We start from the raw sequence: 26037 nt of genomic DNA, 5'->3' as shown, positions 1-26037 counted from the left end.
TACTTGTTGTCACCTACCAGGTGTGTCATCTGAAGTATAGAAGCCAGGTTTTGTCCGAGGTCTAGAGGTGTTCCCTAGTCCAAGGTACGCTAGTCGCCGCTTATCCCAAAGGCAGAGGCCGAGATAACTAGGAAACAAGGGACCGTTTAGGTCGAAACAACTACTATGAACACACCACTCCCATTCGGCCCAGTAATATAGCAAGTGGGCAGAGTTCGCGAGAGAAGTACTGTTCATATTTTGGCCCCATAGCGTAGCTTGCGTACCTTCTAATGGGTTCGGTGCTTCAAATTGCCAGTGTACAGTATCCTTAAGAACAAGTGAGAACTTGGACAAGGCTTCTTAGACCTGAGCATTGCGCTCCTGGTTGGTAAACGCAGTGAAAAAGGTGCAAGGCACACAGCTTAAGAATTCACGAACTGCAGCTGATACGCAAGCCATTTCTCTGGCTACATAGCCAACGAAAGGGTTTTCTGTATCAGGTCCAATACTTTTTTTTTTTAGTGTATCGACGGAACATATCTTCATCGGTATCAAGCTCTTCATCTGTTACCCGAATGTTCCAGTAGATAACAAGCATCCAGAGCGCCCGCTCAATCCGAAACTTCTCGACCCATGACGGAGACCACCAAGCGGCTGGGTTAAAGTAGACACCAGGCCGGAACTCTTTGTAATCTGGGTTGGGACCATCCTGAAGAAAAATAAGCTCGTGGATGCTCTGTAGAAGAGTAACGAAGCAAATATGCCTAAGACGTTCAATTCGGCAAGCTGTTAGCAATAGATAGCGAGGTCCCGGCGTCCCAGCGTCCAAAGCATATGACGGAGAAGCAGTAGTGAGCACATCTTCAGGCAGAGAAGCGAGTTTATTGAGTAAGAAGTCGAAGTTTATATCCGATCGGGTATCAGGACCACTCTTGATATTGAGAGATCCCAGAATACTCACCATGCGAGCTAAATGCTTCAACTGTGGTATTGAGCGATCAATAGCTTTGTCCAAAATAGGAGCTGCATCAAGATTGAACGCTGCATTGGCTCGCGCGGATGCACATATGAGATTGTAAAGGGACGGCAGGTCTGTTACGTTGTGAAGAATAACGAGCAATACTTCCAGAGGAAGGCGAGAAAACCCACTGGCCATCTCTGCATACGGAAAGTCTATAGTTGGTGCTGTAGCTGCTGTAACTTTCGATGCTGTGATTGTTCGCTGTAGCTCTGACATGCGCTTTAGGGTTCAAGGTCGTGACTGAAGATATTGTAGACACATAACCAAAAAAGGGCAGTTTGATGCCTGCCTGAGATGGATAACGGTGACCGAGGTAATCCTGCAAAAAGGAGGCATTCCATACCTAATCTGTCCCAGGTTCCGCTAGGCCTAAAATGGTGTGTTGTATACTTCATAGTACAATCTATACTATCTTGAGAGCTTCGGTTGTTTTCGTGTTGATACATATGGAATACTTCATAGTGTAGATTCACACTAGTGACCTGTCTAAGTAGGTAGCCTTGGTCTTTTTATGTTGATACACATTCAACATATGGAGTGCTTCATGGTATCCTTTACGTTATCATGTTGATATTCATGCAATAGTTCTAGTTTACAAATAATATATTATCGCCTGTCCCATTCTCTCTCCCCTGCCCTCTCTTTCTTATGCTCTCGCTCCCTATCTCTCCCTGTCTTTCTGCTCTTTCCACCTCCCCGATGCACATACTCTTTCTCCTTTTCTCTAGGATCAATGACCATCAGAGAATCCACATCCTCCTGGTGCTTCTTTTTCCAGTTTAGATCTTTGCCCAGGGTGTCTTTGCCGAATTGCAGGCGGTGAGACATCCAATCCATTGCGTTGTCGTCCTGATCGTGCCGGTCTGCACTGAGCCCATCGGCGGTTTGATCCCAGTTTTGGCAGGATTTGCAATTTGCTATAAAGTGCAGATCACAAAGTTGTGCCTCCTCATCTTCGACTTCTTCCGGCAGTTTTGTGTCGTTGCGTGTATGTTCTTTCGTCTTGGTATCTTGATGGCTCTTTGCGTCGGAGTTTTCGAGCTTTGCTTTAAAGGCGTTGAATAGTTTTAAGGCCTCAGTGTCAGCAGCTGAGCTGTAGCCTTCACCAGCTGTACCGCCCCGACCACCATTCTTGCCTCCGCCATTCATTCCAACGCTTCCTGGGGCCGGTCGCTTGCGTCCTCTTATAGAAGTTTCCGGTATCATGGCTTCTAGAGCTGACTTCTTCCTACCTGTCTCTGTCAGGATTGTCACATCCCGTCGCATTGACGCTTTGAGAGATGCGATTTGTGCGTTTGTTCGCTCTAAAATAGATTGTCTTGCTGCTGGAGGTGGTGTCTCAGATGGTGATCTTTCAGGCTCTTCGGGATCCTTCACGGGAACTTGCGCATAAGGATCTGGACTTTTCGGCCGTGTTTTCTGGACTTTGTTATTTGCACTTGGTAGAGGTGCCGGTGAGAGCGATCGTTTTGTGGGTTGTTTCTTTTCTGTGGTGGAAGCTCTGCGGCTTACCGAAGTTACCTTGGGGTCTAATTCTAATGAATCTCCGGCTGAGACGAGATTGGTATTGAACTTGGGCTTCTTTGACTTGACAGCAGCAAAGTTCTCCTCCCCTTCCTCTGCTTCATCCACACCAAAGCTAAGCAATGTCTTTGAGCCTTTCCCCTTTTTCTTCTTTTTTACCGTAACTGCTTCGGGTTTCGATGGCTCGATTGCCCCTGCCACTTTCTCTCTCTTCTTCAACTTTCCTTCAAACGGTCCCATCTCTCCAACCTCGCATCCCGTGATTTTTATCGCGTAGACCGGGCGCTCCGTACCCTCTACCAACTCTGCTTCGGCAATTTTGACTACGTTGTAGATGCTATCGCCTTCAATCCTGCCAAACATGGTACACTGTCCATTCATCTGTCTCTCGGTATTGGCCAGGGTAATGAAGAACTGGCTCCCGTACGTCCCATCTTCGCTTTTTGCCATCCCTACTAGACCCCGCCGGTTGAACCGTAATCTACTATGGATTTCATCATGGAAAACAACTTTCTCGTTCGGGTCACGACCCTCGGGGTCATATTCGAACTCTGGGTCTTCGTATATTGCCGATCCACCTGACCCGGTCCCGGTAGGATCGCCGCCTTGAATTACAAAGCCAGGGACAATGCGATGAAAGACTGTGTCTGTGTAGTATCCATCGAGGCAATGTTGGATAAAGTTCTTGCATGCGAGTGGTGTCTGCTTTGCGAAAAGCGAGATGTGTAGAGGTCCGATGGTGGTGTTGAGCGTAACCGATGCAGTCGGTGGCGGTTCCGTATTGTAGTGTGAGGACATGGTGTTTGGAAATCAAGTATCAAAACTGAAATAGGAATAATTGGGGGGCGTCACCCGAAGATATTGGGACGCCTTTCCATAAAACAGTCTCTTGTGTTCGTACTCAGTCTCCCTCTCTCGACGAACGTCAAGGTGGCGCGCCGAGATGAGGCTGCGTTGTGAAAAGCCAGATGAAAACAGAATTTAGTTGGTGAAACTCAGGACTCGACCTAGTGATTAGTTGCAGAGGGTAAGCGCCCAGTAGTGAAGTGAGAGTTGGAGAGAAGAAGATGCAAAGGCGAGAGAAATCGTGAGGTCAGCGGAGGAATAGCTCCGGCAAGCTTTTGCTTACCCGCCGCCCTGCAGCCAATGACTACAGATATTTGGATCTAATCTTATCTGATCATTATCTCCGCAACAAACAATCCATCGATTCACCATGCAAACTGGACTGCGATGCTGACTAGTATTCTCAGAGAACGAAGATGATTAAATTTGGATTCGGGTTCAAGTTGAACGTAATCTAAGATGAAATGCTCTTAACACCTTTCTATCAACACAGCAATATAAAAATAAAAGCCAATCGGAAAATCCCGAACCTACCGCCAACTCCACGCAGATGCATCGCTAGGGTTACAATGTATTGTAGTTATAGAAAGAGAGAGACAGAGAAAAGCAAACAGGTGTTTGTCTCCCCGCAGCTACGCAGAACATAGCGCTAGCGGTCACTTGGCGGTAGAGGATATGAATAACGATTTTTATCGCCATTTTGATTTTGGGAAGTAGATCGTTTTGGAATGTTGCGGGTACTTGAAACAGTGCGAGTACTTTGCATGCCACTTGAAGGAGGTGTTGTTGATTCATTGACCCCGTTCAGAGGGGTTTCATGGCCCAAGATGTCAGAGGAAGGCCACCATTTGTGTCCGTTGACAACGGTAGGGTCCCGGATGCTGTTAGGCGGCGGAGTATTGTTGATTTCGTACATTGCTGGAGCATCAAGAGATAAAACAACCCCATCTAGTGTGTTATTACTCTCGTCAACACCATTTGGCTGTATGGATTGGTATGAATCAGTCTTCAAAACTTTCGTGTCCGCCGATGAGACGGGACTGGAAGAAAGTCTGTTCAATCGCTCGCTTGATCGCGTTCGACGCAATGACCTCGTTCTTCCTGATGAAGTCTCATTGGATGCTGTTGAGGCTTTAAGAGTACCTGGGGCTTCTAGGCGAGGGGAAGCATGGCCAGCAGTAGTTCCCATGGTAGCAGCCGCGATTTGTGACGTGAAATTGCTGTCTAGGAGGACCCTTATGTTAATTATATTTTGGTCGTTACTGGTATTTCCATTATAACCACCATAGCAGGGATCACCTCGTGGCCATCCTCGCTGAAAGGGCGAACTTGCGTCCCAAATCCGTCCGGCATTTGGGATTGGCGGATAGTAAGTAGGGTGAGATGGAGGATACTGGGGGTATTCCGGAATATATACAGGCTGTGAATTATCCATACCACCTCCATCCGTCGGTCCTGATGTATGAGATGGACGTGAGGTGCCCGTGCCAGTTGGGTCGTTGTACACACCGTCAGGCGACACCTATCAATGAGTTAAAACTATCAACCTAGCACTCATATCAGGAAGGGGACTATACATTCGATGAATAGGTGCTACCTGGCATGTTGACATAATCGTCCAGTGAGTTTGCTAAGCTAGCAAAGTTGAAGCCTTTTTCTGAGTCAACAGGGGTGAAGCGCTGCCCGAACTCGTTGCGAAAGTTAACGGCTCTCTTTGGCAAAGGCTGGTAGTTTGGCCTGTTAAGCCACCAATTAGGGTAATTCCCATACCAGGCATCGATCACAGGATCGATTTCCAGTCTGAACAGAATCCTGCTGTCAATGCTAGGTTTTTGTATTAGCATGACAAATGTGAATTCCCTTGGCAAGCCTGATCTCTGCAAGCCATTCTCACTGAGTGACCACACAATTTCGCCGTCTTCAACGCCAAATTCGGGGCCATCGGGGCTTCGCAATGTTCTACATGAGCCTTGAATCTTCATCATTTCGTAAAGCTTATAGGACGCACTTTTAGAACCCGAAGGGTTGAACGATGCGGAGACGGGACTTTCAGAGATGCCTAGCGAGCCGGCCAGGCTGAAAGTCCACTGCAAAGTCTCGGGAGATACAGCACCGTAGATCAAATGAGGTGCGTGCATTAGAAACTTTGGATTCTCTTGTGGATAAGGGTAGGGATTTTCAGTACTACCACCCATGGGAAGATTCTGAATAGTCGCTTTGATCGTGGCAGCTTTAAACCGATGTTTGCTAGAGTCGCCAGGGTGCATGACAAAGTTTACACCTAGGAAGTCCACACAGGGGATCTCTGGATCCGAGGTGTTTTTGCTGTTGAAAAAGCCATGTTGGAGACGTTCGGCGTGCGCGGTGACATAGGCATCGCCCGGAAGTTGGCGCTCGTAAATGCATCTTCGATTGACTAGCAGCCGTCCATCTGTCATATTAGGATCTGTCGACTTCCTTTTGACCGGAGCGGCTGCTGCTGGACTCTTATTTCCCTTTCCCTCTGCTGGCGAGTGCGAGTTGGAAGAGATGTGAGGGCCATTCCCTTTCTTTCCGCCTAGCATTCCGGAGCGATGCTCCGTCGAGGAGGCTTTGTTCGTTCTTATAGCGAGCGAGATTGATGACAGAGTTCCAGGTTCTTGGTAGACGCCAATTTGTCTGATCTGCCGATCACTTGGCAGCAACCCTTGTGACGGGGTCAGCGCGAGTCACGATTGAAATAAAGAGAGACTCGACCTCAGCGCCGAACCGGGGTTTCTTGACAGGCTCGTATGCTTTGAGAAGAGCGTGTTCTCGTATAGTATCCAGCCCTAGGGCAGTGCAAGGAGTCACTATGGAAGCATGCATTTTGTGATATGAATTGAAGGTTCGAGCTCCAAGGCTGAAGCGAGTCTAAGTTTAGCCGCGTCACTTGCTGCGGAACTGGGGGCCTGAGGGCCTGAGGCACTGCGGCTGATCACATGGCTGGATGTTTCTTTCACCTCACTTCTCACTCTTCCAGCAGGTACCGAGAAATTGTTCTCAGCCTTGTCTCTTCGCTGGCATTATTCCGTACATGGCGGTGGAATCTTCTTTCTTCGGCCTGCCGATCCTTACTTGCCCTACATATGGTCAACAAGTGCATGTATTTGACTATAGTGTCTCTTACCTCCCAAAAAATCGACTGTCAGCATATTAGACAGGAAACGGACCACTGGCATTGGCATACTGACCGAAACGGAGGCCTACCGATGTACGCGACTGTTCAGCTGCTAATATCGCTTCATGGACTTGCTACAATTACTTAACATTATCTAGTGCAAGGGACTTGAAAGCTAAAATTACTACTGATACAAGCCTTTGGATTCGGGGTCTTAGACTAATATTGTACATGCATAGAGTCACCAACGTCCGACATCTATTCTGATCCATCGAGACACGAAGCTTTATCAGCAACTGATATCATCGGGGACGTTTTCGCATTTCTCGCTTGTCTTTCCGCCTGTCACGCTCACTTCAGTCCAAGTCCAATCCTTGCAGCTGCCCTCACCGCACAGGAGGTAGATTTCTGTCGCGTCGCTCTCTACGGTTCCTTGGACATTATCCATTGTCACATCGCTGATTGTGATACCGTTTGTTGGTTTTCCGGTCGGACTGCCGTTTTCATAGTCCTGCTCAATAACGATGCCATAGTCGGTGATTCCGGACAGAGTGATGTCCTTGTAGGTGATTCCACTGACCGAGCCAGTGGCACCATAGACGGTTTTGATGCGGACACCTAAGTTTTATCAGTTGACTGGTTATCAATTAGATAAGGAAGACACGAAACATACCATTCTGGGAGTTGACGATCTTGGAGCTTTCAATTTTAACATCAGCAACAGTGTTGTCGTCTCGTCCACCAACGGATCCAATGGAGAGACCGTGACCACCGTAACAGTAACCGCCAGTGAAAGTGATGTTCTAGGAGACGTTGTCAGCAAACATTCTTAGTTGACTGTTGTATTGACGTGGGCACTCACCGTGCCGGAGTTGATAGCCATGCAGTCGTCCTGGTTATGGACAGTGGCACCAGAAATGTAGATACCAGAGCTCTCGCCGACATCAAAAGCATCGGTATTGTGAGCGCCTTCGTCGTCACCATCAGAGTTGTTGATTGTAACATCAGAAAGCGTCAAATCCTGGGCGTTGTCGATGCTAAACACCTGGACCGGGGAGTTCACAAGGTTCAGGCCCTTGATAGTCGAGGATATCATCTTGTGTGCGCTAAAGAACTTGGGCTTGGTTTTTCCGCCGTTTGAGCCTTTTCCATCCCACCAACGAGAGCCGTCACCATTGATGGTATGTCCGCTAGCACCGGTGACGGTGATGTCGGTCCCAGAAATGGAGATCAAGGGCCCCTTCCACTCTTTGTAACCAAAGGTGGTCGTGCCCTCGAAGATAACCTGCAGGAAGGCTTAGTTTGGTGTAGACAGGAAGGGGCATTGCCCTGAAATCTTACCTCGGTGCCCTCTTTCAAGTCAGTCAAGTCCAGGGTTGTTCCGGATGGCACAGCCACGTCGGACAGAACAATGGTCGAGCAGGACTTTTTCGATGCGATGGCTGAAGATGCGCCGCTAGAGCCGGAAAAAGTGCAACTAGAGGCCCGCTCTTGAAGACTTGGAGGAGTAGTAGGTACTGGTGCAGGCGCTGCCTGCACAACAGCTGAGAGACTCAAAGAAAGGGCCATGAAAGACATGGCAGAAGAGAAGGAAGGCATCTTGTGCGTAACGAATGGAAGTTTTTTTTGGGAGCGGTTCAAATAACTAGAAAACGAGTGTACTGATGAACTTGAAGTCCAAGGAACATCTTCAGCGAGTTGATGACGGGTCGATCAATGGATTTTATACATAGCTGTCCCCTTTTCTATCATGGTCCCTCGAACAGGGGCCGCATGTTTCTTTCTCCTTCGTCGATCCCAAACAACAATCCATAAGTGGTAGAAAGTCAATATGTAACGTCCCGTTGTGGGCCACTGTTTGTTTCATCTATATTCCAAAGCCGCGTTGAGAACCTGGTTCCGGGTCTAAGCTCGAAGAAGCATAAATTAAAGTGGTTCTTCTTACGAACGTGAAAGTGATATGTTGGCTGTATAAAGTTTTCACGAGTTTCACATTCCTACCATTTAAGTATGGCAGACTATCCAAACGGGGGACTCCCGAACCCTTCTCCCCTCTAAACCATATATAGAAGTGCTACTCCGAGTGGCAATTTGTGATGCACAGTGATATAGTTACATTTTGATTGCAGCCTTCAGAGACTCAACTATTTCCTCCCAGTAGAAATTGTATCTGCAGTATTGAACCCTGTCAAGGTTCACTTTAGTACTCGGTGATTCTGAATATATTAGAGATCTAGACGAGTATCAAGCAACATCATATGAACTTTTCCAGCTAGCCGCCCATATTATTACCCACATGGGTCCATGTTTCTCTTCATCAATCCAAAACAACCTTGGAAGAATACATGTATACTAACGTCTCATTGGGCTACCGTGTCACCTAGCCCTAACTCTATGCGAAATTCATATCATGTTACGTGGATACTTTGTGTAGTTTCATAAAGCCGGATACAGGCGTTGGATCAATATCAATCCGATTACAATTACAGACACATTATTCTTGACATGTTCTTGTCTTCACAGCAATCCATCCTCCAAAGTCCTAGACCCTCTGAGCCGGCCTACAGCCATGCCCAACAATTGTGTATCTTTGCTGTACCTGACGCTTGAAGCAAGTCCTCACTGACGGAGATTGCAAGCCTGGTAAACTATTCAATAAACAGATTGCTATCTTGCTAAATCTATCTTCAAGGTAGTATACTCATCTTTAGAAGCACGAACCTATGTACGACTATCAGGGCTATATCATAATATTAACGTAGTAAGCCCTAGAAGTAATCCGATTTTGTTGAAAGGTACCATCAAAAAGAAGAAAGGCTGTCTTCAGACTATAGAATAATTGTCGGCCAGTTTCATACTGATCCTATAAAGAAGGCTTTTTGTTGGAAGACACCGCTGAAAAGGATGAATCCTTTGCTACTTCTTTTCTTTATCTCTATACACATAAATAGCGAGCATTTCTACTTTGTGAATCCCTTCCTTATTACTTGTCACTCAGAAGCTACCACGGCGTTATACCCGACTCTCGGTACTGTGCTGTTGACCTTGCAGCGATGGAGCTCACCACACGGCTCTACGAGAACAAAATTGAGCATGCTTATATTGGTGGGTATGCTACTAGTCTTCTTGATCAACTGCGCACCACGGATGTAAGTTCTAGCCTTATTTCAACACGCACTAACGATTGAAGCTCACACGCAAATAGGATATCGACGTTATCGTTGACTCCAGCCCACAAAAAACACAAGAGCTTCTCAGTAGGTATCCAGCTTTCCACGTTGGAAACCATCGGCTTTTCTTCAGGAACGAGGAGGAACATATATCCGTGAAATGCGATGTCTTAAGTGGCGGAGCGAAAGAGCACATGCGCTTGCCATCTGCGGCCACCTGTCAATATCATGCGCCTTGAAGGTCGTTTGAACATCTCAAGTAAGTGCACCTTGCCAAGAACTAGTTCAATCGTGTTCTTTGTGTGTTGTTGCTGCAACTTGGTAAGCGACGCTGAGAGTTTCATGGTCGTAATAGTCCCGATTGTTCACCCAACGATCATGATACTTACCAAGGTAAAGCGATGCGTCCACTTATGTACTTCTCGGCGACCTCAATCCACAGCGAAATTAGAAACAGACCTCACTGGCATCAAGACCCAGCTAAAGTGGATTACGGACCGAGGAATGCACATAGACTCTGCTGGTTACCCGGAAAGACCAAAGACCCTCAGTCTGGATAACGTGAGCGGTTTGTACAAAAACGTCGAATCCGAGCAGAACGACATCAGAGAACTTCTGGAGCAAGCCCTAGAACCTCATGATCTGGCAGCTGTGCTTGCGCTTGTGGCATCTTCTCAGGCTTGAACGGGGCGTTGAATTCTACCGAGGAAGGATTTTGATTCATGGGGTTTGTAGATTGATAAAATTAGAACTTAACTCCTGAAGAGGCGACTTTTGCATTCAATGAAACATTCGTTCTTCAAAAATAACGATAATCGTTTCAAGTCTTTCTTTCCTGCCGGGTTGCCATGACGATTGACGATTGCCACTACTCATTGAAAGCCATTAAGGTCAGTGACAGTATTGAAGACTACGGCGATATCTCTCGACGCTTCCCTTCCTATATTCTTTCTTATCCTGTACAAGATATCATACCGCAGTAACTCTCTCGACTCTAGCGTAGACTTCCAATATGCCGTGTGACGGTACGCTTCACGACTGTTCTCACTATTCAGCTAATACACCCACCGATCTCTCCCAGGGATCGAGTCTGTCACTCCTCGCAAGCGGGTCATTGTATTTGGTCCTCTGACATTGAGGCCACCATGAGAGCTCTGTCCGAATCCTTTTCCAACCAAGACACAACGCCACTGGTACCCATTCAGCCGGAGACCTTGCAAAGGGAATGGCGAGATTTGAATCGTGCGTTGGGCGCTCTTATAAAGAAGGGTATTCCGGTCGTGGAATGGGGAAATTCTATAATGCATCGATGGGGCTTGGTAGAGATTCGTCCGGTATGTGATCAACCTCATCTCTCGTTCAATCAAGCAGAACAAGCGACTGACTGCGCAACCATAGGGCGTTGAATGGGGAATTCCTGACAGTCTCTGTCAACTTGCTTCACAAACTCTCGTTGAGAATGACTTCCCAGTGGCCCCAGAGCGAGAAAACTTTGACCGATACATGGGTGGATGGATAGAACTGTGCACCTCCCATGACAGATATCCTACTGGTCAAGAGCAGATACACCTTTACCGCCTTTCAACTCTACGAATTAGTTACGCTCAGACGGTGTGTTCAACCTTCAACTTCGATCTGCCGATCCTTACCCCGTGTCCCAGCGAGTATTGGACTTCACTGGTTTCTTACCTTCAAGAACTCGATTCTCATGACCCGAAGCTATGCCGCGTAGAAGGTGATCTCGGGGCTTTCATTAGCCGTCCTTGCGATGGCCCCCCTGCCAACACGCAATACTATAGTGAAGAGGAGGAGGAGCTTGCGGATAGGGAGTTTGAGGAAAGCATACCTATTGGACAGGCCAAGTTGGACCACTGGCATTGGCACAATGACCCAAATGGAGAGCATCTCCGGAGGGCTAAGCGGATTGTTAGTCGTCCAAGTACGTTTTGGAAGACAATGAGACGTGATGCGAGCAGTTGGTCAGATCCGGAATATATCTTATAGTTGGCTTTTTTTCCTGTTACATGTCTCTTTTGTGGAGTGGAGTGGCTGTAGTTAGTAACCTTCGAGTGCGCGCGAAGGGGATCATGCCCTAACTTACTACTTACGGTAACGGTTGCCTAGAAGGGAAACTCATCTCCTTTCCCCCCTAAACGACACGGAAGAACTGCTCCGGATGAGCAATCGCAGTCCCTGGCAATTTAACTAATTTAACTAGCTAGAAGACTGGTGGAATCTGTAGCCATGGTGTTTTTGATGTTGATTTAAAGTGTCCACTGCCTAAACAGAATTCTAGTCTGGCGCCGCTGGTTGGGGCTATTGGCACACATATGTAAGCCTCCTGCCCCGCCGCGAATTTGGAAGAATGTAAGGTTGTTTTCAACCTCAGTCATGGTTACTTTTGACATATTCTTCTTTTCTTTTTTTAAGGACAGTGGTAAGAGCTGTGCCTGGTACTGGCGAGTGAGAGCTACTCCTCGTACCTTCGCCATTTCTGTTTTGAGTTTTCGCTCTGTCTGTTTATTTTCGAAAAAGATCTAATCGACTACTCCGATTAGTCCTCGAATTCATTGAGGCAAAACCGACGGTCGAACATCAACAATGTGTTGTTGTGAGTGCTGCCATGATCGGTATGGCCTGGATATAATCGCTTATTGGGATGCCTGAGGCCAATGATTGACATTGCCATCGTCGGTATTACTATCCATATTCGGTATGACTATATGCTCCAACTCTCCCCTCCCCTGTCATTGTGCACGAAGCACGTCGAGGTATTTCGCCATTATTGCCGCAGGATTCAGCTAAGCTATTAGTACTATGCAAGCCTTATCGCTCACCGGCGGCCGTCCACATTGGCGAATAAACCCCGAGTCTTTTTTCCTCCACATTGGCCGGACATCGGAGAGGAGCGAGCGAATGGAACTCTGGAGACTAGAGACGACGCCCATCTACCCCGCGCACAGCACGCCCAGGTCTGGATGGGCCTGTGAGGCGGTTCTCCGAGGAAGAGAAAAGCAAAGATTTCCGCGGGTGCCGCAAAGTCAAAAGGGCAAAGTTCGTATTCGTGAATCATTGACTTGCACGCATACATAAGATGGCTGCCGTGCCCCTCTTTGTGCCGTCTCAGCCAGACACAACTCAACTGTCTTCACAACATGTATTTCAGACTCGACAAGACGGCTCTCGCTGCTGTGGCCCTGGCGCCTGCCATCCAGCTCTCGTCGGCCGAGACCATCCTCGGTGCGTATGTCTTCCATCGACATGGCGATCGCACCCCCAAAAGCATCCCGCCTGCGTCGCTCACGGATCTGGGCTATGTCGAAGTCTTGGACCGCGGCACTTACTACCATTCTCGCTATATTGCCTCGGACTCGCCCACTCAGATCCTCGGCATCCAGAGCGAGATCGTCAAGCTGTCGCAATTGGCTGTCACTTCACCCTCTGACAGCGTCCTTCAGAATTCCGCCGCGGGCTGGCTCCAAGGTCTCTATCCTCCGGCGGGAGCTGCATCAAACCAGACCCTACGCAATGGAACCACCATCGAGGCGCCCTTGAATGGGTTCCAGCTGATCCCCATCGCTATCCAGAGCTCGGGAAGCGGGAGCGAGAGTAACTCATGGCTCCAGAGCGCGGCAAACTGTCAAAACGCAGACATCAGTAGCAACGAGTTCTTCTCTTCGGATCTCTACAATTCCTACGAGTCTTCCACCAAGAGCCTGTACCAGGGTCTCTCGCCAGTCGTGAATGCGACATTCAGCGAGTCCCAATTGAGCTTTCTGAACGCCTACACCATCTGGGACCTGCTCAACGTTGGCATGATCCACAACTCAACCACCACTTACCCGGCTCTGAGCAATGTCAGTGACGATACCATGAACGAGCTATTCCAGCTCGCAAACATCCACGAATTCAACCTTGCCTACAACGAGTCTAGCACTATACGCGCCATCTCCGGTATGACGCTTGCCAGCCAGGTTCTGACAGCACTCAACAAGACCATCACGGGCAACGGCAAAAGCCCAAGTCTCAACGTCCAGTTCGGCGCCTATGCTACATTCCTGTCCTACTTTGGCCTTGCGAATCTGACTGCCGTCAATGCCGACTTCTTCGGAATCCCGGACTACGCGTCTAGCATGACCTGGGAACTCGTCACCAATGCCACCGTGGCTAACGCCTCCTCCTTCCCATCTACGTCGGATATCAGTGTGCGGTTTCTGTTCAACAATGGCACCTCCGCTGCTTCGGATAATTTGACGGCGTTCCCGCTATTCGGCGGCTCGGCTCTCGAGCTTCCCTGGGATGATTTTGTCACTAGTACTCAGAAGTTCGCCGTCACAGGTCAGGAGCAGTGGTGCCAGGTCTGTGGTAACACAACGGGAATCTGTGCAAGCAGCAGCTCTTCAAGCGCGTCTGCCTCGTCTACTAGTAGTTCGGGCAGTGGCATGTCGAATGCTGTGGCCGGTGTGATTGGTGCTATGGTCACTCTGGGAGTTGTGCTGGGTCTTGAGGTTCTGGGTTTGTTGGCTGGTGGGTTGAGGGTGGTTAGGAAGAGGTCTCTTGCTGCTGCTGGTGCTGCCGCCTCCTCGAGTGCTGTGAATGCTGGTGATGAAAAATAGAGTGCAAGGCTCATGAATTATGAGAGCAAAGCGTGTAATGATTGACGAATCGTGCCTGTCTGTAGCTACCGTGGGAAGGGTTACCTAGGTAATGAAGCTATTGAACTACAAGAAAGATAGGAAGTGATATAATCTTAGGGATACCCTAAATGCAGTTGATTTGAGTCGTCGTTCATCATAAGATCAATAGGTGTACTCCTGCTTACACAATTAAGATTCAAGATTCCATCAACACCCCTTTATCACCCATAATCTCACAGCCATTTCGTACAACCCCGACAAGACCTCCAGTCTGAATCGCCTCACTGCCTCCACCGGATAGTCGCCACTCAACTTCCGCCAGTCCCTCTAACCAGCTGATTCGAGTCTGCGCAGGGACTTCCAACGTCTGCAATTGTTCACCTAATGCGCTCAGAATATCTGCTAGGGCAAGTCCCTGGTTTGTCTTGATAGTGTTGATAGTGTTGAGGCATGACGTGACGTCGCTGGTTGATAATAGTGTGGTCATGATTTCGCGGATATCAGATGGATGAGGAGCGGCAATGCAGTTATAGATCGTTGCGTCGGTGACTAATTCGTGCTCTGGGGGCGGTTGGTCTTTGGGAGCATTATGCATGGGAAGTGGGATGCCTTCACCAATGGCCAAAGAATTTAGTCAATCATTCAACCTAATAGCTTATCTTGGTTGTTAACTTACTGCTGGCATGGCAAGCCTGAAGAACGTTCAACGCCCGTCGCATATCGCCCTTGCTAAGTCTGACGAGGCTCTCGGTTGCCTCGGGTTGTATCCGCACATTCTCCGCCTCAATGACCTTGTCCACCAGAGACCGGATATCTGCTTCCTTCAGCGGACTGAACCGGAACCTTGTACATCGCGACAACAGGGCCGGCGAGAGCTTGTGGGTGTAATTCGCAATGATACAAAATCGGGTATTGGCAGTGTATTTCTCCATGATTCGGCGAAGCGCCATCTGTGCAGTGGCCGTCATTGCGTCGGCTTCGTCTAGGATGATCAATTTGAAGGCCCCCAAAGAATTCTTGTTTGCGGCTGGGGCAGCAACGGAAAAAATCTGTTTTGTGCTCGCGAATGTCTTGATCTGTTCTCGAACCACGTCAATGCCTCGATCATCGGACGCGTTTAATTCTAGCACCATCTGGCGCATGTTTTTGCTTCCATAAATTCGTCTCGCTAGGGCCAGGATCGTTGTGGTCTTTCCAGTGCCAGGAGGTCCGTAGAGAAGAAGATGCGGTAATCGCTAGTTGAGGGATCAGACCCAACGTACTTTGGTACAATGATGTTTCATCCACTTACATGTGTGTCAACAAATCTGTTGATCGTAGCTAGTATGTCCTGGTGTCCATGAACCTCGTCCAGCGAGCTCGGGCGGTATTTCTCAACCCTGATTGACCGTTCAGAACTTGCTTCGTGTGCTTGGAAAAGGAGAAGGCCGCGCTTACCATGGTAGATTATCCTCAGCGCCAACAGGCAAATCTGCAACAATTTTCTTCCCTTTTGTGTTGGTGTTATCGGAGCTAAATTTCATTGCGGTGCCTTGTGCCGTGGCATCCATGTCGATATCATCGTCATAGTCCGACATTCTGGAGATATTCCTTCTTTATAGATGAGATTGATAGCTCTTCGGCCTTTTCCAGTGCAGATAAGTATCCACGAAGACAATTCCTCTGTATGGCTGATGTCCGACGCGTCAAAAGACGGAGAGCGCGTAAAGAGGTTCCTGGAGCTGCTAGCGCGGAAAATAAGCGGACTAGCCTTGTACGGCTAGCTTCAGACAGGCGGCTACAGCCCGCACTGCTCACTCCGTCATAACAGCTGCCTATCTAAACGTCTACAAAACATACGCCCTCCAGAACCTCATACACACTAGAGCCGCCCATCAGATTCTTCAAAATGCCCGTATGTGATATCTGCATATCCGCAATTGACCGCGCAGAACTAACCATATCCATTCAGGCATACCATTCGATCTTCCTGGACGAGGCCGACCTCCCTGTTATCGGTATGCAGATGCAGCCCTCCCCGCATACTCCAGGCTCCGAACATTGGACTCTCGAATAGTTCACTCCAGACAGCTTGGGCAACATGCGTCTAACATTAAATTCGTGCCAGGAAACTTCCCTCTCCTCCCTCTTCGCACTCGCACTCGGGGCCCCGCATACGTTCTCCCCGCGCTTCCTCCCTCAGTGTCCGACCTTGATATTGACCCGAACAGCGAGTCGTACGATTGCATCGATGAGATTCTTTCTCTTTTCCGCGCCAATGTGCTTTTCCGCAACTTTGAAATCAAGGGCCCTGCCGATCGCATGTTAATTTATGGTATACTCTTTTTGAGCGAGTGTTTGGGAAAAGTCAAGCCGGGAATGGCGGCTCGAGATGCTGAGAAGGTAGAAGATTTTGGTTCCTTTTGAACTCGAATGTCTATAATTTGTTTGATGGCTGACCTTGCGGGAATGTCTAGGCCTTGATTAATGTGGCCCTCGAACAATTCGCTATCCCCGGCGACGTCTCGTTTCCTCTGAATCAAGCTTTTGAGCGTCCGCGCGACAGACAAGACGCCGAGCAACTCCGACAGTACGCAATGAGTCAAGACAGTTATGGTTGAGAGATATGACTGACCACAACAGATACCTTTCTCAAGTCCGACAAGAACTTGCTATCCGACTACACTCTAGATTATACCCCGGTGGTGAAGGTCCTTCCAAGGTTAGTCTGCCCCTTCTCCATTCTCCTTGTATCCGTTGCACTTCAACACTGGATCGTCTTGATTTGTATACTGACTAGAACTTATATAGTTCTGGCTTAGCTTTGCGAAGAGAAAGTTCATGGGCAAAAGTCTATAGATGTTAATGTTTTGATGTCTCGCCTCGTTTTCTGATATGAATACCTAGGTAGTATAAATGTGATTCTATTTCTCACTTTGCAATATGCAGCCGATCTGTTAAGGGCCCTTTTTCTACTAGATTGCATGCACCTTTCTTTCGCCACGTCTATAGTACAGTAAGTGGGCTTGATTTCATGCAGCGGCCGGTGTCGGTACATCTTCCGGTGTGCCGGTGTCCAACTTTCGCTTTTTACGATTGGAAATGCCGCGGGCCTGTATGCGTCCTGATGGAGGAATCACTCGGGTGCCGTGAAAAATGTATCCCTCTGCGTTACCTCGTCCAGTCATTAAAGGATGTGTCCGGCCTGGCAACGCTTGCCATTCCCGGACACGCGATGTTTGAAGCATGGGCGCTAGGATTAATGTCGGATCAAGAGGAAATTCCGATGAAAGCTCAGATTCGATCGATGGTAGATCCACGTCCATATCCTCGGTGTTGATGTTTTGTCGCTCTTTTTCGAGTGCCGTCTTTCTGTTTATATACGCTGCGCGGCGATTCGATGAATACTGGTCCATCAGCTTGGTGAGCTGCTCGACTGTCGGTGAATATACTACGACAGACGCTCCACCAGTGAGCAGCGGAACAGCGTGCTTCAGTATCGAGTCTGGATCCATATGACTGGCAACAATCAATCCGTCATATCCGCCGGTGCGTACCTCGTCAACAACCCTTTTTACTCGAAGCCACCGGGCGTGTTTGCGATGATATGTTCCGCGCTGCCTCGGTTTGAGCGTTTTCAATTTCTCCTCGCTGAGAGTCTCCGGCTCCTCTGAGTACATGTTATCAGCCCCCGGTTCGACCAGTTGAAGCCAAGATACGGTTTTCAAGTGATCATAGAGGGGATGCGAGCTGTCGGGTTCGTCTATATCAAAGCCAAATTGTTTCAGGAGGACGAGGTTGGCCTGTGAATAAGGATGGATAACGGTGATAGTATTTTCCACCGCGGCCATGCCCTGTATTTTTATTCGCTGCGAGACCTTCGACCCCGCCTGGCGCTCTCCATTGTCTTCAGTTCCGTTCGTGTTGCCTGATGTTATGTGGTCTTGTTCGGAGTTATCCCCATTCTCCTCCGCATCACTGGACTGAGAAGGGTAGAGAATGCCCATTCGTTCAGCCATGGCGGCAACAACGAGACCTCCAGTATCATCCGCCACTAGATATCTTCCACTCGGCTTGAGATTCTCGAGTCTTGAATTTCCGCTGTTATGCACATTTCCCCAGCATCCAATTAACCCAATAATTTCGTGTCGCAGTTCCATGGTCCGGTTCAGCTCCTTTCGCTCTAGCATGTAGTCTGTCAGAAGATTGACATCCATAGGTAACACCGTAAATCTTTTAAGATACTTCTTCTCTTTACGCAGCTTGTATTTTGCTAGTGAGAATACCGTTTTCTTGTCAATAGCGGAGTGGGATTCCAATAATTTCGCAATAATATCCTCCCCGGCGCCAGTGGAATTTTTCTTCAATTCTTCAATCTCGTCCAGGGTCAACGTTTGCGCCGATCCATCATCAACAATGTCACGGTTTGTACGCATGGGCTGCTGTTCTCCATTTGCCGCATCTGTTTCCTCCAGCATACCATCTGCCTCTCCAGAGCCCTCGGTGATGAGAGCTTCAGCATGGAGCTCGGCAGCTGGCACGATACGCAGGCTGTGGCCATCTTCGCTTGGTTCGTTGAGAATCTCGTACGTTACATGAAACGGACGGCCAATGATCTGGTTTGCTTGAAAACTACCGAATTTCCCCAGCGATACTGATCTGAAATCCATTAAGCAATCAGCCAACGGCTCTCCAATCATGACTTGAGGGGAAACGAATTATTTTAAACTCACGTATTCGGTGTGATCGCCACCAACTTATACATGCCGGAGGGCAGCCGCAAAGCAATCTGCTGCTTTGGCAGGACAACTGAATCCATTGTTTATTTTTTTCTTTTTTCTGTTTCTTCCTCGTATCCGAAGTACCTTATCACCTTGTTTGTTCTCTCGCCATGTCGACGGTAGGTAAAATTTAGGAATTGTTCTAGATTCGCGCAATCTGATTGGAAAGCGATTTAGCTTGCGAACCACCTTCCCGGCGAGATATAACTCCGGCTCCGGATAAGGCATATCTTAGCCGCCGTGGGCAGCGGGCACACGTCACGCTTGGTCATCCAGGCATCCATACGGTACGATACGGTACGAGACGATACGATGCCCGTTGGAAGTTGGGACTAAGACGCAAATGGAATAGGTATTTTCGACCTCGAACCGCCCGGCCAATGAGGGCGCTGTGCGGTCTATTATTAGCTTGATTGATAGCTCATCCGCGCACGGCAGCAACTTAGCTTGCATCTTATGCCTGCGGGGGAAAAATGGCAGCCTACGGAGGTGACGAATCCAAAGGATGTGTTTTTCCTAATACCCTGTGACTTCTGAACGACGTTTTTTCGTGCTGTTGAATTTGTTTATTCGAATCCGAGACTCTATATATGTATCTCTAGCACGGGCTGCGTTGCTTACTACTCAATTACGACAGCGTCCTGCGTGGTACATTCGGACATCCGACCGACCTCACACAAGCGACAACGCTTGTGTATAGTTTCGACTACACCATTATCGACAATCAGCCAGGGGTGTACATGAGCTCTCGAACTTGGAGAGGAATGTGTTATTTGTCTTCCGCAGAATAGTACCGGCAACCCCCAATTAGCACGGCATAGAAACCGCGAGTCGGCGAGCGATACTCGACAACCACTCCCTTTGAATAGCGGCATACAGTGCTGATGGTGCTCCGAAAGAATCCTCCGCCTGGAATTAGTGTTCCGTCACGAACGAGAAACGGCTCAGACCCTCGTTCTCCTGTGTCGCGCAGCTCTGCATCTCCCCGATCAGCCACTCAACAATCGTCTCGTAAAGATAGCTGGGAGCTGGATACAGACTCGATATATTCACCGGACTTGCATACGTCTCCTGCATTTGACCTGATGCCTCTAGAAGAAGCGCAGAAGTCCCCAGTGGCTGTTCAAAGCCCATGGGAGGATGAGCTGGTGGAACGGCCAACTGGGATGACACATGTGGCTGCGACCACGCAACCTGGAGCAGCAGCTGACCAGATGTTTGGGAATCCGGACGGAATAAACTACCAACACACAGGCTTGAGCGTTCCGTCGGTTGACGATCCTCAGAAACAGTTAAATTTTGGAGATTCGGTGTCTGGAACATCCCCCCAGCGATTTCGCTCTAACAATCCTTTTCTCCGCTCCCGAAATCCAAGTCCCAATCCATGGGACGATGCCAGTCAGCAAGGACAGGTGTCGCTGCACCCAGGGCATGGAGCATCAATATCCAGTCTTCACCCAGATGCTTCTGAAAGAAATAGCCAGAGTAAGCTTCCCATGTCACTCTCTTTTTTTCCCCGTCAATCTGCTCACAGTATGTAGCTTCAGGTATCATCCCAATGACTGCACGCTTGTCAATATTCGATGAACCAGAGGAACCATGGGGCTCATCAAGCCATCAATCAATCGCGCAAACACAGACATCGCTAAGCTCCGAATCAGCTCTACGTGTCTCTTCCGAAAATGGGGGGTCATCTCTTCCTGGAGACAGTGGCATGTCAAATCAATATCCGATAAATCAGGCTGCGCAATATTCGGGTTCGAACAATCACTGGCAGGGAACGATGTTGACGGGCGCTTCAAATTCTATCAACGGCTCAAATGCGTCTGCATCACAACCTATTCCCCGAGCCCCGTCACCACAGCTCATAGATCTTGGTGATACACCGACAAACACACAAGTCGATCCTTGGTCTTCGGAAAATCAAGCCCCTACGCCTCATAATGACCAAAATAAAGATCGGCCTAAAACTTTAAATGCGCCTGCGTCTACGTCTGCGCCATTGCCACCAATGTCCGAAGCGGAGTTGAGGAGGTTTCAGGAGAAACAAGCAGAGACATATGCGATTCGACATGTAAACTGGATCGACCACACGGGAAGTTTGCGCGAGTCTCCAGTGCTCGTGCAAAGTCAAAACGGGCCATGCCCTTTACTTGCACTTGTCAATGGACTCATCATGCGCTCTGACAGAAATACCCAGCCGCCGATTGTTAGAGCCCTACAAATAAGAGAGCACATTTCTCTCGGGCTACTTATTCAGGCTTTATTTGATGAGTTGGTCACATACTCAAACGACGAGCTTCCTGATATTGAAGCTCTAAGCCGGTTTCTAACCATGCTACACACCGGAATGAATGTGAACCCTCGTCTTACACTAGAATCTTCAGCGGCAGTCGGATCATTCTCCGAAACTAAGGATCTTCTATTATATGACTCCTTCAAAGTCCCCTTGATTCATGGGTGGATAGCCGCACCAACAAGTGAAGCCCATGACTCCATGGCCCGAGTCGCCGAGTACTATGAAGACATGCAATTATTACATTTCCGCAAAGAAGAGCTCGAAGACCGTGTCATCCGCAACGGCTCCACATTATCTCCTGTTGAAGAGCGTCTTATGGGTGATATTCAGAAAATTATTCACTTTGTCAGCGTCGAAAACGCAACGCAGTTGACTGCGTTCGGATTAACGCATTTGGGCAGGACACTTTCACCAGGCTCGGTGTCGATCCTTTTCCGCAATGATCATTTCTCGACTCTCTATAAACATCCTCAGTCGGGTCAACTATTCACCTTAATCACGGACGCCGGATACGCTGACCATCCTGAAGTCGTCTGGGAATCACTTGTCGATGTAACCGGTTCCAATGCAGAATTCTATGCAGGCGACTTCCGACCAGTCGGCCATGGCCCCTCTGGCTCGGGTCCTGCTGTATCATCTCATTTAGTTGCAGAACGAACATCAAGTCGAAATAATGCCACGACTACGTCCAGTACTACATCGTCGCAGAAAAATACCGAACAGGAAGATGCAGACTATGCATATGCACTTTCACTTCAGTTTCAAGAAGAAGCGCGACAACAGCAGCAACAACAACGACAGCAACGTGGTCGGTCTTCCTCAAGTCGATTACCTAGCTCTAGTTCTGCGGGCAACAACACGGCACTGCGATATAGCCAGTCTACCGCCTCTGGCTCATTGAATAGACACCACACTCCATCCGCGTCTCTGCCTTCAATTCAAATCCCCAATCGAAGCAATGAAAACCACGTCAGCAACAACGACTTCAGCAACATACCCCAAGATGCACCCGTAGACGGTAATGCCAACGACGATATAGCAGACGATGCACCTCCCCCTTCCTACGAGCAAGTAGCTCGCAACAAGGCCGCTGAATCCCTGAATCGGCAGCAACAACAATCCCGACAACAGCAGCAGCAGCAGCGGCGGCAACAATTATCTTATACCTCCTCTTCTGCTTCGTTACCACATACGGAATACGGTCGACGAAGCCAATATCCCGGTGCAGCCGTGGCTGCAACTGGTCGAAGACAACCACTGCAAACCTTACCGGACAGAGAACCACGGAGTCCAAGGGATAAAGATTGCATTGTGATGTAGTTTGTAACCCCAACCCATTGACTGACTATATATGTATGATTTGATGACTTGTACTATTTCTAGCCTTAGCCCTAGCTTTTTTTCCTTTCTTTTCTTTTCTCCGTTTCTTTCTCGCATATCATTTATTGGATTTTTCCTCTCGGGTTCATATTTGCTTGGCAATGCATACAATTAATTCTCAGTTGAATTACTGGTTACTTGAGAATATGTGCTGATATGCCTTGGGTTTGTCAATACGTACTTGCATGATATTCAATTACATCTAACTACAAAGAGGTGAATTTATTATGCACTCTAGTCAGTAAAGTGAATAGCTAGCTATCTATGAACCTGCAATTGAAGGAGTTACCTAGGTCGTATACACACTAGGTATTGTTTGAGCAAAGAAATATTTAGCTCTGTGAGAAGAAAATTAAAGTCATTCGTATACGTTTCTCATTACAATATGTGTATGTATTTATTTATTCGTGTCGTTTCAGGGTAATGCTGCAAAGAAAATAAAAAAATCTCCTTCCCATATGATGAATCTTTGTTCAAAAAAAGAACCCGAGAAATAACGTCGTCAACTTATCAGATCTTCTTTCTTCGCTTTGGGCTGTGTATGATCGATTGATCGGATACGTTGATGCCTGGGTAATTCTCGTCGACTGTGTTTGAGGGACTCGTTTCTTCGCTATCGGTAAGCGTCTCGATGATGCGTCCTGGTTCGTGTGTGGTCGTTGCGTTCCTCTGGTTATTATTATTGTTTTTGTTGTCAACAGCAACACTACGACCGCTGGGGTCGTCGGATTTGGTGTAGTCTTCGTAATTATCAAAGTAGCTTGTCGGCGCGCTTGTTCGTGCGTTGTCCCCGAATAGATCGGTGTCTCCTACACCAACGCCGAGGTTGTCGAAGTCAAAGAGCTCGTCGTTGGCACGTCGATCGTCAGAAGTCGTTTTGTAGTTCTGGGTGGGTTCTGAAGTTGATGAATTCCCAATGTCAAAATTGCCTTTAGTATCTAGGTCTCCCATATCCGTGAAGTAGTCGTGGCTGTTGAATATTTGGTCAAGATCAAGTGTAGGCGGAGGTACGTTGCCATCTGCAATGCCGGGGATATGTCCAGTCGGGCTCAATGGCTGTAGTAGGTTTGTTAGGTTCTGGACGGAACGGTCCTGTTCGGCTTGCATCTTCATCAAGTTGTCAATCTCATTACGAGTACTAGCAAGTTGAGCAGAGTAGTTGTCTGGCATGGGAGGTGGAGTCGGTGTTATCAGGGCATTGTTTGATGAAGCAACAGACGGATCGCTAACGTTTGTATCACGCGCCATCTGTCGTAACATATCTGCCCGCTGCTTCGGTGTAAGAGCCGAATTACCACCGGACGTTTCTAGAGAAGAAACAATGTTGGGAAAGTCGCTAAATGTGGTTTGAATGCCGTTAGCAGCGTTGGAATTCTGGATCATGGACATGATATCACGCTGTGGCTTGCGCTGGTCCTGCGGGGGTCGCATGGGTCCTGCTGGTTGGGGACTATTGCTATCGTGGATCTCTTCAATATTCCGTATCGGCGCAACTTGTTGACGGGAAAGCTTCCGACTCGAGGTACCATCGTAGGCACTAGTCGCTGGAGACAAGGTGGTTGCACGATCATTAGTGCTAGCGTCAGCCTGTGGAGGGGCCTTCAACAGCAACGGCTGTTTCTTAAATCGCGGATTTGCTGACGCCAGATCGTTGCTTAAAGTACTCAGAGCATAATCATCGCCGACATCAACAACATTGCCTTGATCTTGGGATATGATCCCGGAGAAAGAATTGGCAAGATTCTGGGGGCCATCATGTCCCTGAAGGCTGCGGTTATAAACTGTAGCAAGAAAGGTGAGAATCGCGTTGATGGAATTTTCATGGCGGCTGTGCTGTTCTTGGAAGTTGGCGGCTTGAGCATACAGCTGCTCATGTTCCCTGCGAAGTTTCAATATCGTACTTGAGATGATTTGCTGTTGCTGGCGGATATTTTGAAGTTCACGGTAGACGCCGGCCAATTGATCCTTTGGTAGGATTTCCTCCCCGCTGGTTATGGCAAGTTGGCCACCATTCCGCGGGCGCTCATCGCGGCCACCATCTTCGGCGAAGTCATCAGCGTCATGGTCTTCGCCATCCTCCGTCTTGGTCTTGGCTCCTTTGCCAGCCCCCTTGCCACCCTGACCAGAAACATTTTTGGGTTTCTGAATCAGCCATAGAAGATCGGGGTGGCCGCGCTTAAAGTACGGGTTGGCGTATTCACTCGGGCTCTTGTTCTTCCTTTCACTCGCGCGCATCGAGTTGTCAGACAGGCCGACCTTTTTATGGAAGCCATACATATTGAGTTGGCGCACGAAAGAAGCGTATTTATTATGTTTAAACAGCTCGGGAATCAGCCTGCGGGCGAATTCATCTTCATCCAGCACGATGAATGAATTGCCATCGTCGGACCATCGTATAAAGTCGGCATATTGTGGTTCATCGAGGAAACTAAGTCAATGCATTCATCAGTAAAAGTTCCTATATTGTAATGATGGTTGATCATACCTTCTCAGCTTCTGAACGAAAGGGGGGATTTGTTTCCTCTTCGCCTGCGCTTCTCTCTTCGCAATTAGCGCCCTTTCTTCGAGTTCTGCCAGACTCTCTCCCCAGCCATCACCGCTGCTGGTTTCTGGAACCGATGAAACAGACGACTGCTCAAATGAACGGTTTCTATTTATAAGCTGATTCATTGGCCTTCGGGTGAGCTGATTAGGCGGTTGGTTAGAGGCCACTGCAACTTCTTGGTTTGTAGCATACGGCATGGTGTTATATGCGGTCGAATCGATGGGAAAGGCCTGCGTCGTGGCAGGAGCATGAGGGTCTTGGCCCCATTGAAGAAATTGATCGTCAGAAAGCTGATTTGCAGGGTCCGTGTAACTTGGAATCGATCCAATTGGGCCATGTATCACGGGCGACGTGCCTGGCGCTGGCCGTTTGCGTGATGGAACTCCTTGAGAAGTCATCTTCAACGATCTTGTGCTATCAGTTCGGCGTCGAAAAATCGCACAGCCTGTTGTGTAGAGCAATATAAGAGGACCCAAGGGTCACTCTCAGTTGTTCGGTTTTCTGTCACTGTGTGTTTTTTTACGTGGTGTAGTACTGAAGCTAGACGCTCTTGGTGGCATTAAAAGCAGCGCTTTGGTTATCCACAGAGGGAACGGCGCCAGTAAGCGAGGATGGTAGACCGCGTGCTAGCCTCTATTCCTTGGTATTTTCGAAGATAGATTAGGTGATATGATATTCACCGAGAGGGGCGCTGCAGAATTATCGGCCGTTCGCGTCTGAAATAGAATGGTATG

At 48.4% G+C, this 26037-nt stretch overlaps 11 protein-coding genes across 11 annotated transcripts, besides 1 other annotated feature; 5 read left to right on the top strand and 6 right to left on the bottom strand.

Annotated features, from left to right (window-relative positions):
• Nucleotides 1-478: 478 nt before the first annotated feature.
• UA08_04876 (Peptidyl-prolyl isomerase cwc27) lies at nucleotides 479-3325 on the bottom strand (the record flags this gene model as incomplete). The annotated part of the gene is made up of 4 exons (XM_020267194.1): nucleotides 479-691; nucleotides 944-1191; nucleotides 1347-1372; nucleotides 1713-3325. 4 exons carry the CDS (start codon nucleotides 3323-3325, stop codon nucleotides 479-481), a joined length of 2100 nt encoding a protein of 699 aa, XP_020120015.1.
• Nucleotides 3326-4022: 697 nt separating this feature from the next.
• UA08_04875 (hypothetical protein) lies at nucleotides 4023-5937 on the bottom strand (the record flags this gene model as incomplete). Its single annotated transcript, XM_020267192.1, has 2 exons — nucleotides 4023-4895; nucleotides 4951-5937. The coding sequence occupies 2 exons, from the start codon at nucleotides 5935-5937 to the stop codon at nucleotides 4023-4025; spliced, it is 1860 nt and encodes a 619-aa protein (XP_020120014.1).
• Nucleotides 5938-6801: 864 nt separating this feature from the next.
• Nucleotides 6802-8111, bottom strand: UA08_04874 (Polygalacturonase 2; the record flags this gene model as incomplete). Its single annotated transcript, XM_020267191.1, has 4 exons — nucleotides 6802-7130; nucleotides 7186-7315; nucleotides 7375-7797; nucleotides 7854-8111. The coding sequence occupies 4 exons, from the start codon at nucleotides 8109-8111 to the stop codon at nucleotides 6802-6804; spliced, it is 1140 nt and encodes a 379-aa protein (XP_020120011.1).
• Nucleotides 8112-9565: 1454 nt separating this feature from the next.
• UA08_04873 (hypothetical protein) lies at nucleotides 9566-10366 on the top strand (the record flags this gene model as incomplete). Its single annotated transcript, XM_020267190.1, has 4 exons — nucleotides 9566-9661; nucleotides 9718-9769; nucleotides 9858-9941; nucleotides 10125-10366. The coding sequence occupies 4 exons, from the start codon at nucleotides 9566-9568 to the stop codon at nucleotides 10364-10366; spliced, it is 474 nt and encodes a 157-aa protein (XP_020120010.1).
• A 461-nt stretch (nucleotides 10367-10827) lies between these two features.
• UA08_04872 (hypothetical protein) lies at nucleotides 10828-12329 on the top strand (the record flags this gene model as incomplete). The annotated part of the gene is made up of 4 exons (XM_020267189.1): nucleotides 10828-11016; nucleotides 11081-11621; nucleotides 11979-12014; nucleotides 12241-12329. The coding sequence occupies 4 exons, from the start codon at nucleotides 10828-10830 to the stop codon at nucleotides 12327-12329; spliced, it is 855 nt and encodes a 284-aa protein (XP_020120013.1).
• Nucleotides 12330-12837: 508 nt separating this feature from the next.
• UA08_04871 (hypothetical protein) lies at nucleotides 12838-14298 on the top strand (the record flags this gene model as incomplete). Its single annotated transcript, XM_020267188.1, has 1 exon — nucleotides 12838-14298. The coding sequence occupies one exon, from the start codon at nucleotides 12838-12840 to the stop codon at nucleotides 14296-14298; it is 1461 nt and encodes a 486-aa protein (XP_020120012.1).
• A 217-nt stretch (nucleotides 14299-14515) lies between these two features.
• UA08_04870 (Replication factor C subunit 3) lies at nucleotides 14516-15896 on the bottom strand (the record flags this gene model as incomplete). Its single annotated transcript, XM_020267187.1, has 4 exons — nucleotides 14516-14928; nucleotides 14996-15554; nucleotides 15611-15698; nucleotides 15757-15896. 4 exons carry the CDS (start codon nucleotides 15894-15896, stop codon nucleotides 14516-14518), a joined length of 1200 nt encoding a protein of 399 aa, XP_020120007.1.
• A 311-nt stretch (nucleotides 15897-16207) lies between these two features.
• On the top strand, nucleotides 16208-17157 carry UA08_04869 (Actin-related protein 2/3 complex subunit 3; the record flags this gene model as incomplete). The annotated part of the gene is made up of 6 exons (XM_020267186.1): nucleotides 16208-16213; nucleotides 16271-16316; nucleotides 16427-16701; nucleotides 16776-16888; nucleotides 16942-17020; nucleotides 17110-17157. 6 exons carry the CDS (start codon nucleotides 16208-16210, stop codon nucleotides 17155-17157), a joined length of 567 nt encoding a protein of 188 aa, XP_020120006.1.
• Nucleotides 17158-17330: 173 nt separating this feature from the next.
• On the bottom strand, nucleotides 17331-19117 carry UA08_04868 (tRNA (adenine(58)-N(1))-methyltransferase non-catalytic subunit trm6; the record flags this gene model as incomplete). Its single annotated transcript, XM_020267185.1, has 2 exons — nucleotides 17331-18957; nucleotides 19032-19117. The coding sequence occupies 2 exons, from the start codon at nucleotides 19115-19117 to the stop codon at nucleotides 17331-17333; spliced, it is 1713 nt and encodes a 570-aa protein (XP_020120009.1).
• Nucleotides 19118-19361: 244 nt separating this feature from the next.
• Nucleotides 19362-19395: a repeat region (Identified by RepeatMasker using a combination of RepBase library and repeat library created with RepeatScout).
• Nucleotides 19396-19963: 568 nt separating this feature from the next.
• UA08_04867 (hypothetical protein) lies at nucleotides 19964-22698 on the top strand (the record flags this gene model as incomplete). Its single annotated transcript, XM_020267184.1, has 2 exons — nucleotides 19964-20564; nucleotides 20621-22698. The coding sequence occupies 2 exons, from the start codon at nucleotides 19964-19966 to the stop codon at nucleotides 22696-22698; spliced, it is 2679 nt and encodes an 892-aa protein (XP_020120008.1).
• A 570-nt stretch (nucleotides 22699-23268) lies between these two features.
• UA08_04866 (hypothetical protein) lies at nucleotides 23269-25701 on the bottom strand (the record flags this gene model as incomplete). Its single annotated transcript, XM_020267183.1, has 2 exons — nucleotides 23269-25186; nucleotides 25244-25701. The coding sequence occupies 2 exons, from the start codon at nucleotides 25699-25701 to the stop codon at nucleotides 23269-23271; spliced, it is 2376 nt and encodes a 791-aa protein (XP_020120254.1).
• Nucleotides 25702-26037: the final 336 nt, after the last annotated feature.

The sequence above is a fragment of the Talaromyces atroroseus genome (assembly GCF_001907595.1).
Source record: "Talaromyces atroroseus strain IBT 11181 chromosome Unknown scaffold_5, whole genome shotgun sequence".
Lineage (NCBI taxonomy): Eukaryota > Fungi > Ascomycota > Eurotiomycetes > Eurotiales > Trichocomaceae > Talaromyces > Talaromyces atroroseus.
Note: the sequence above shows the minus strand (reverse complement) of the source record. Positions and strands in the feature narration are given on the sequence as shown.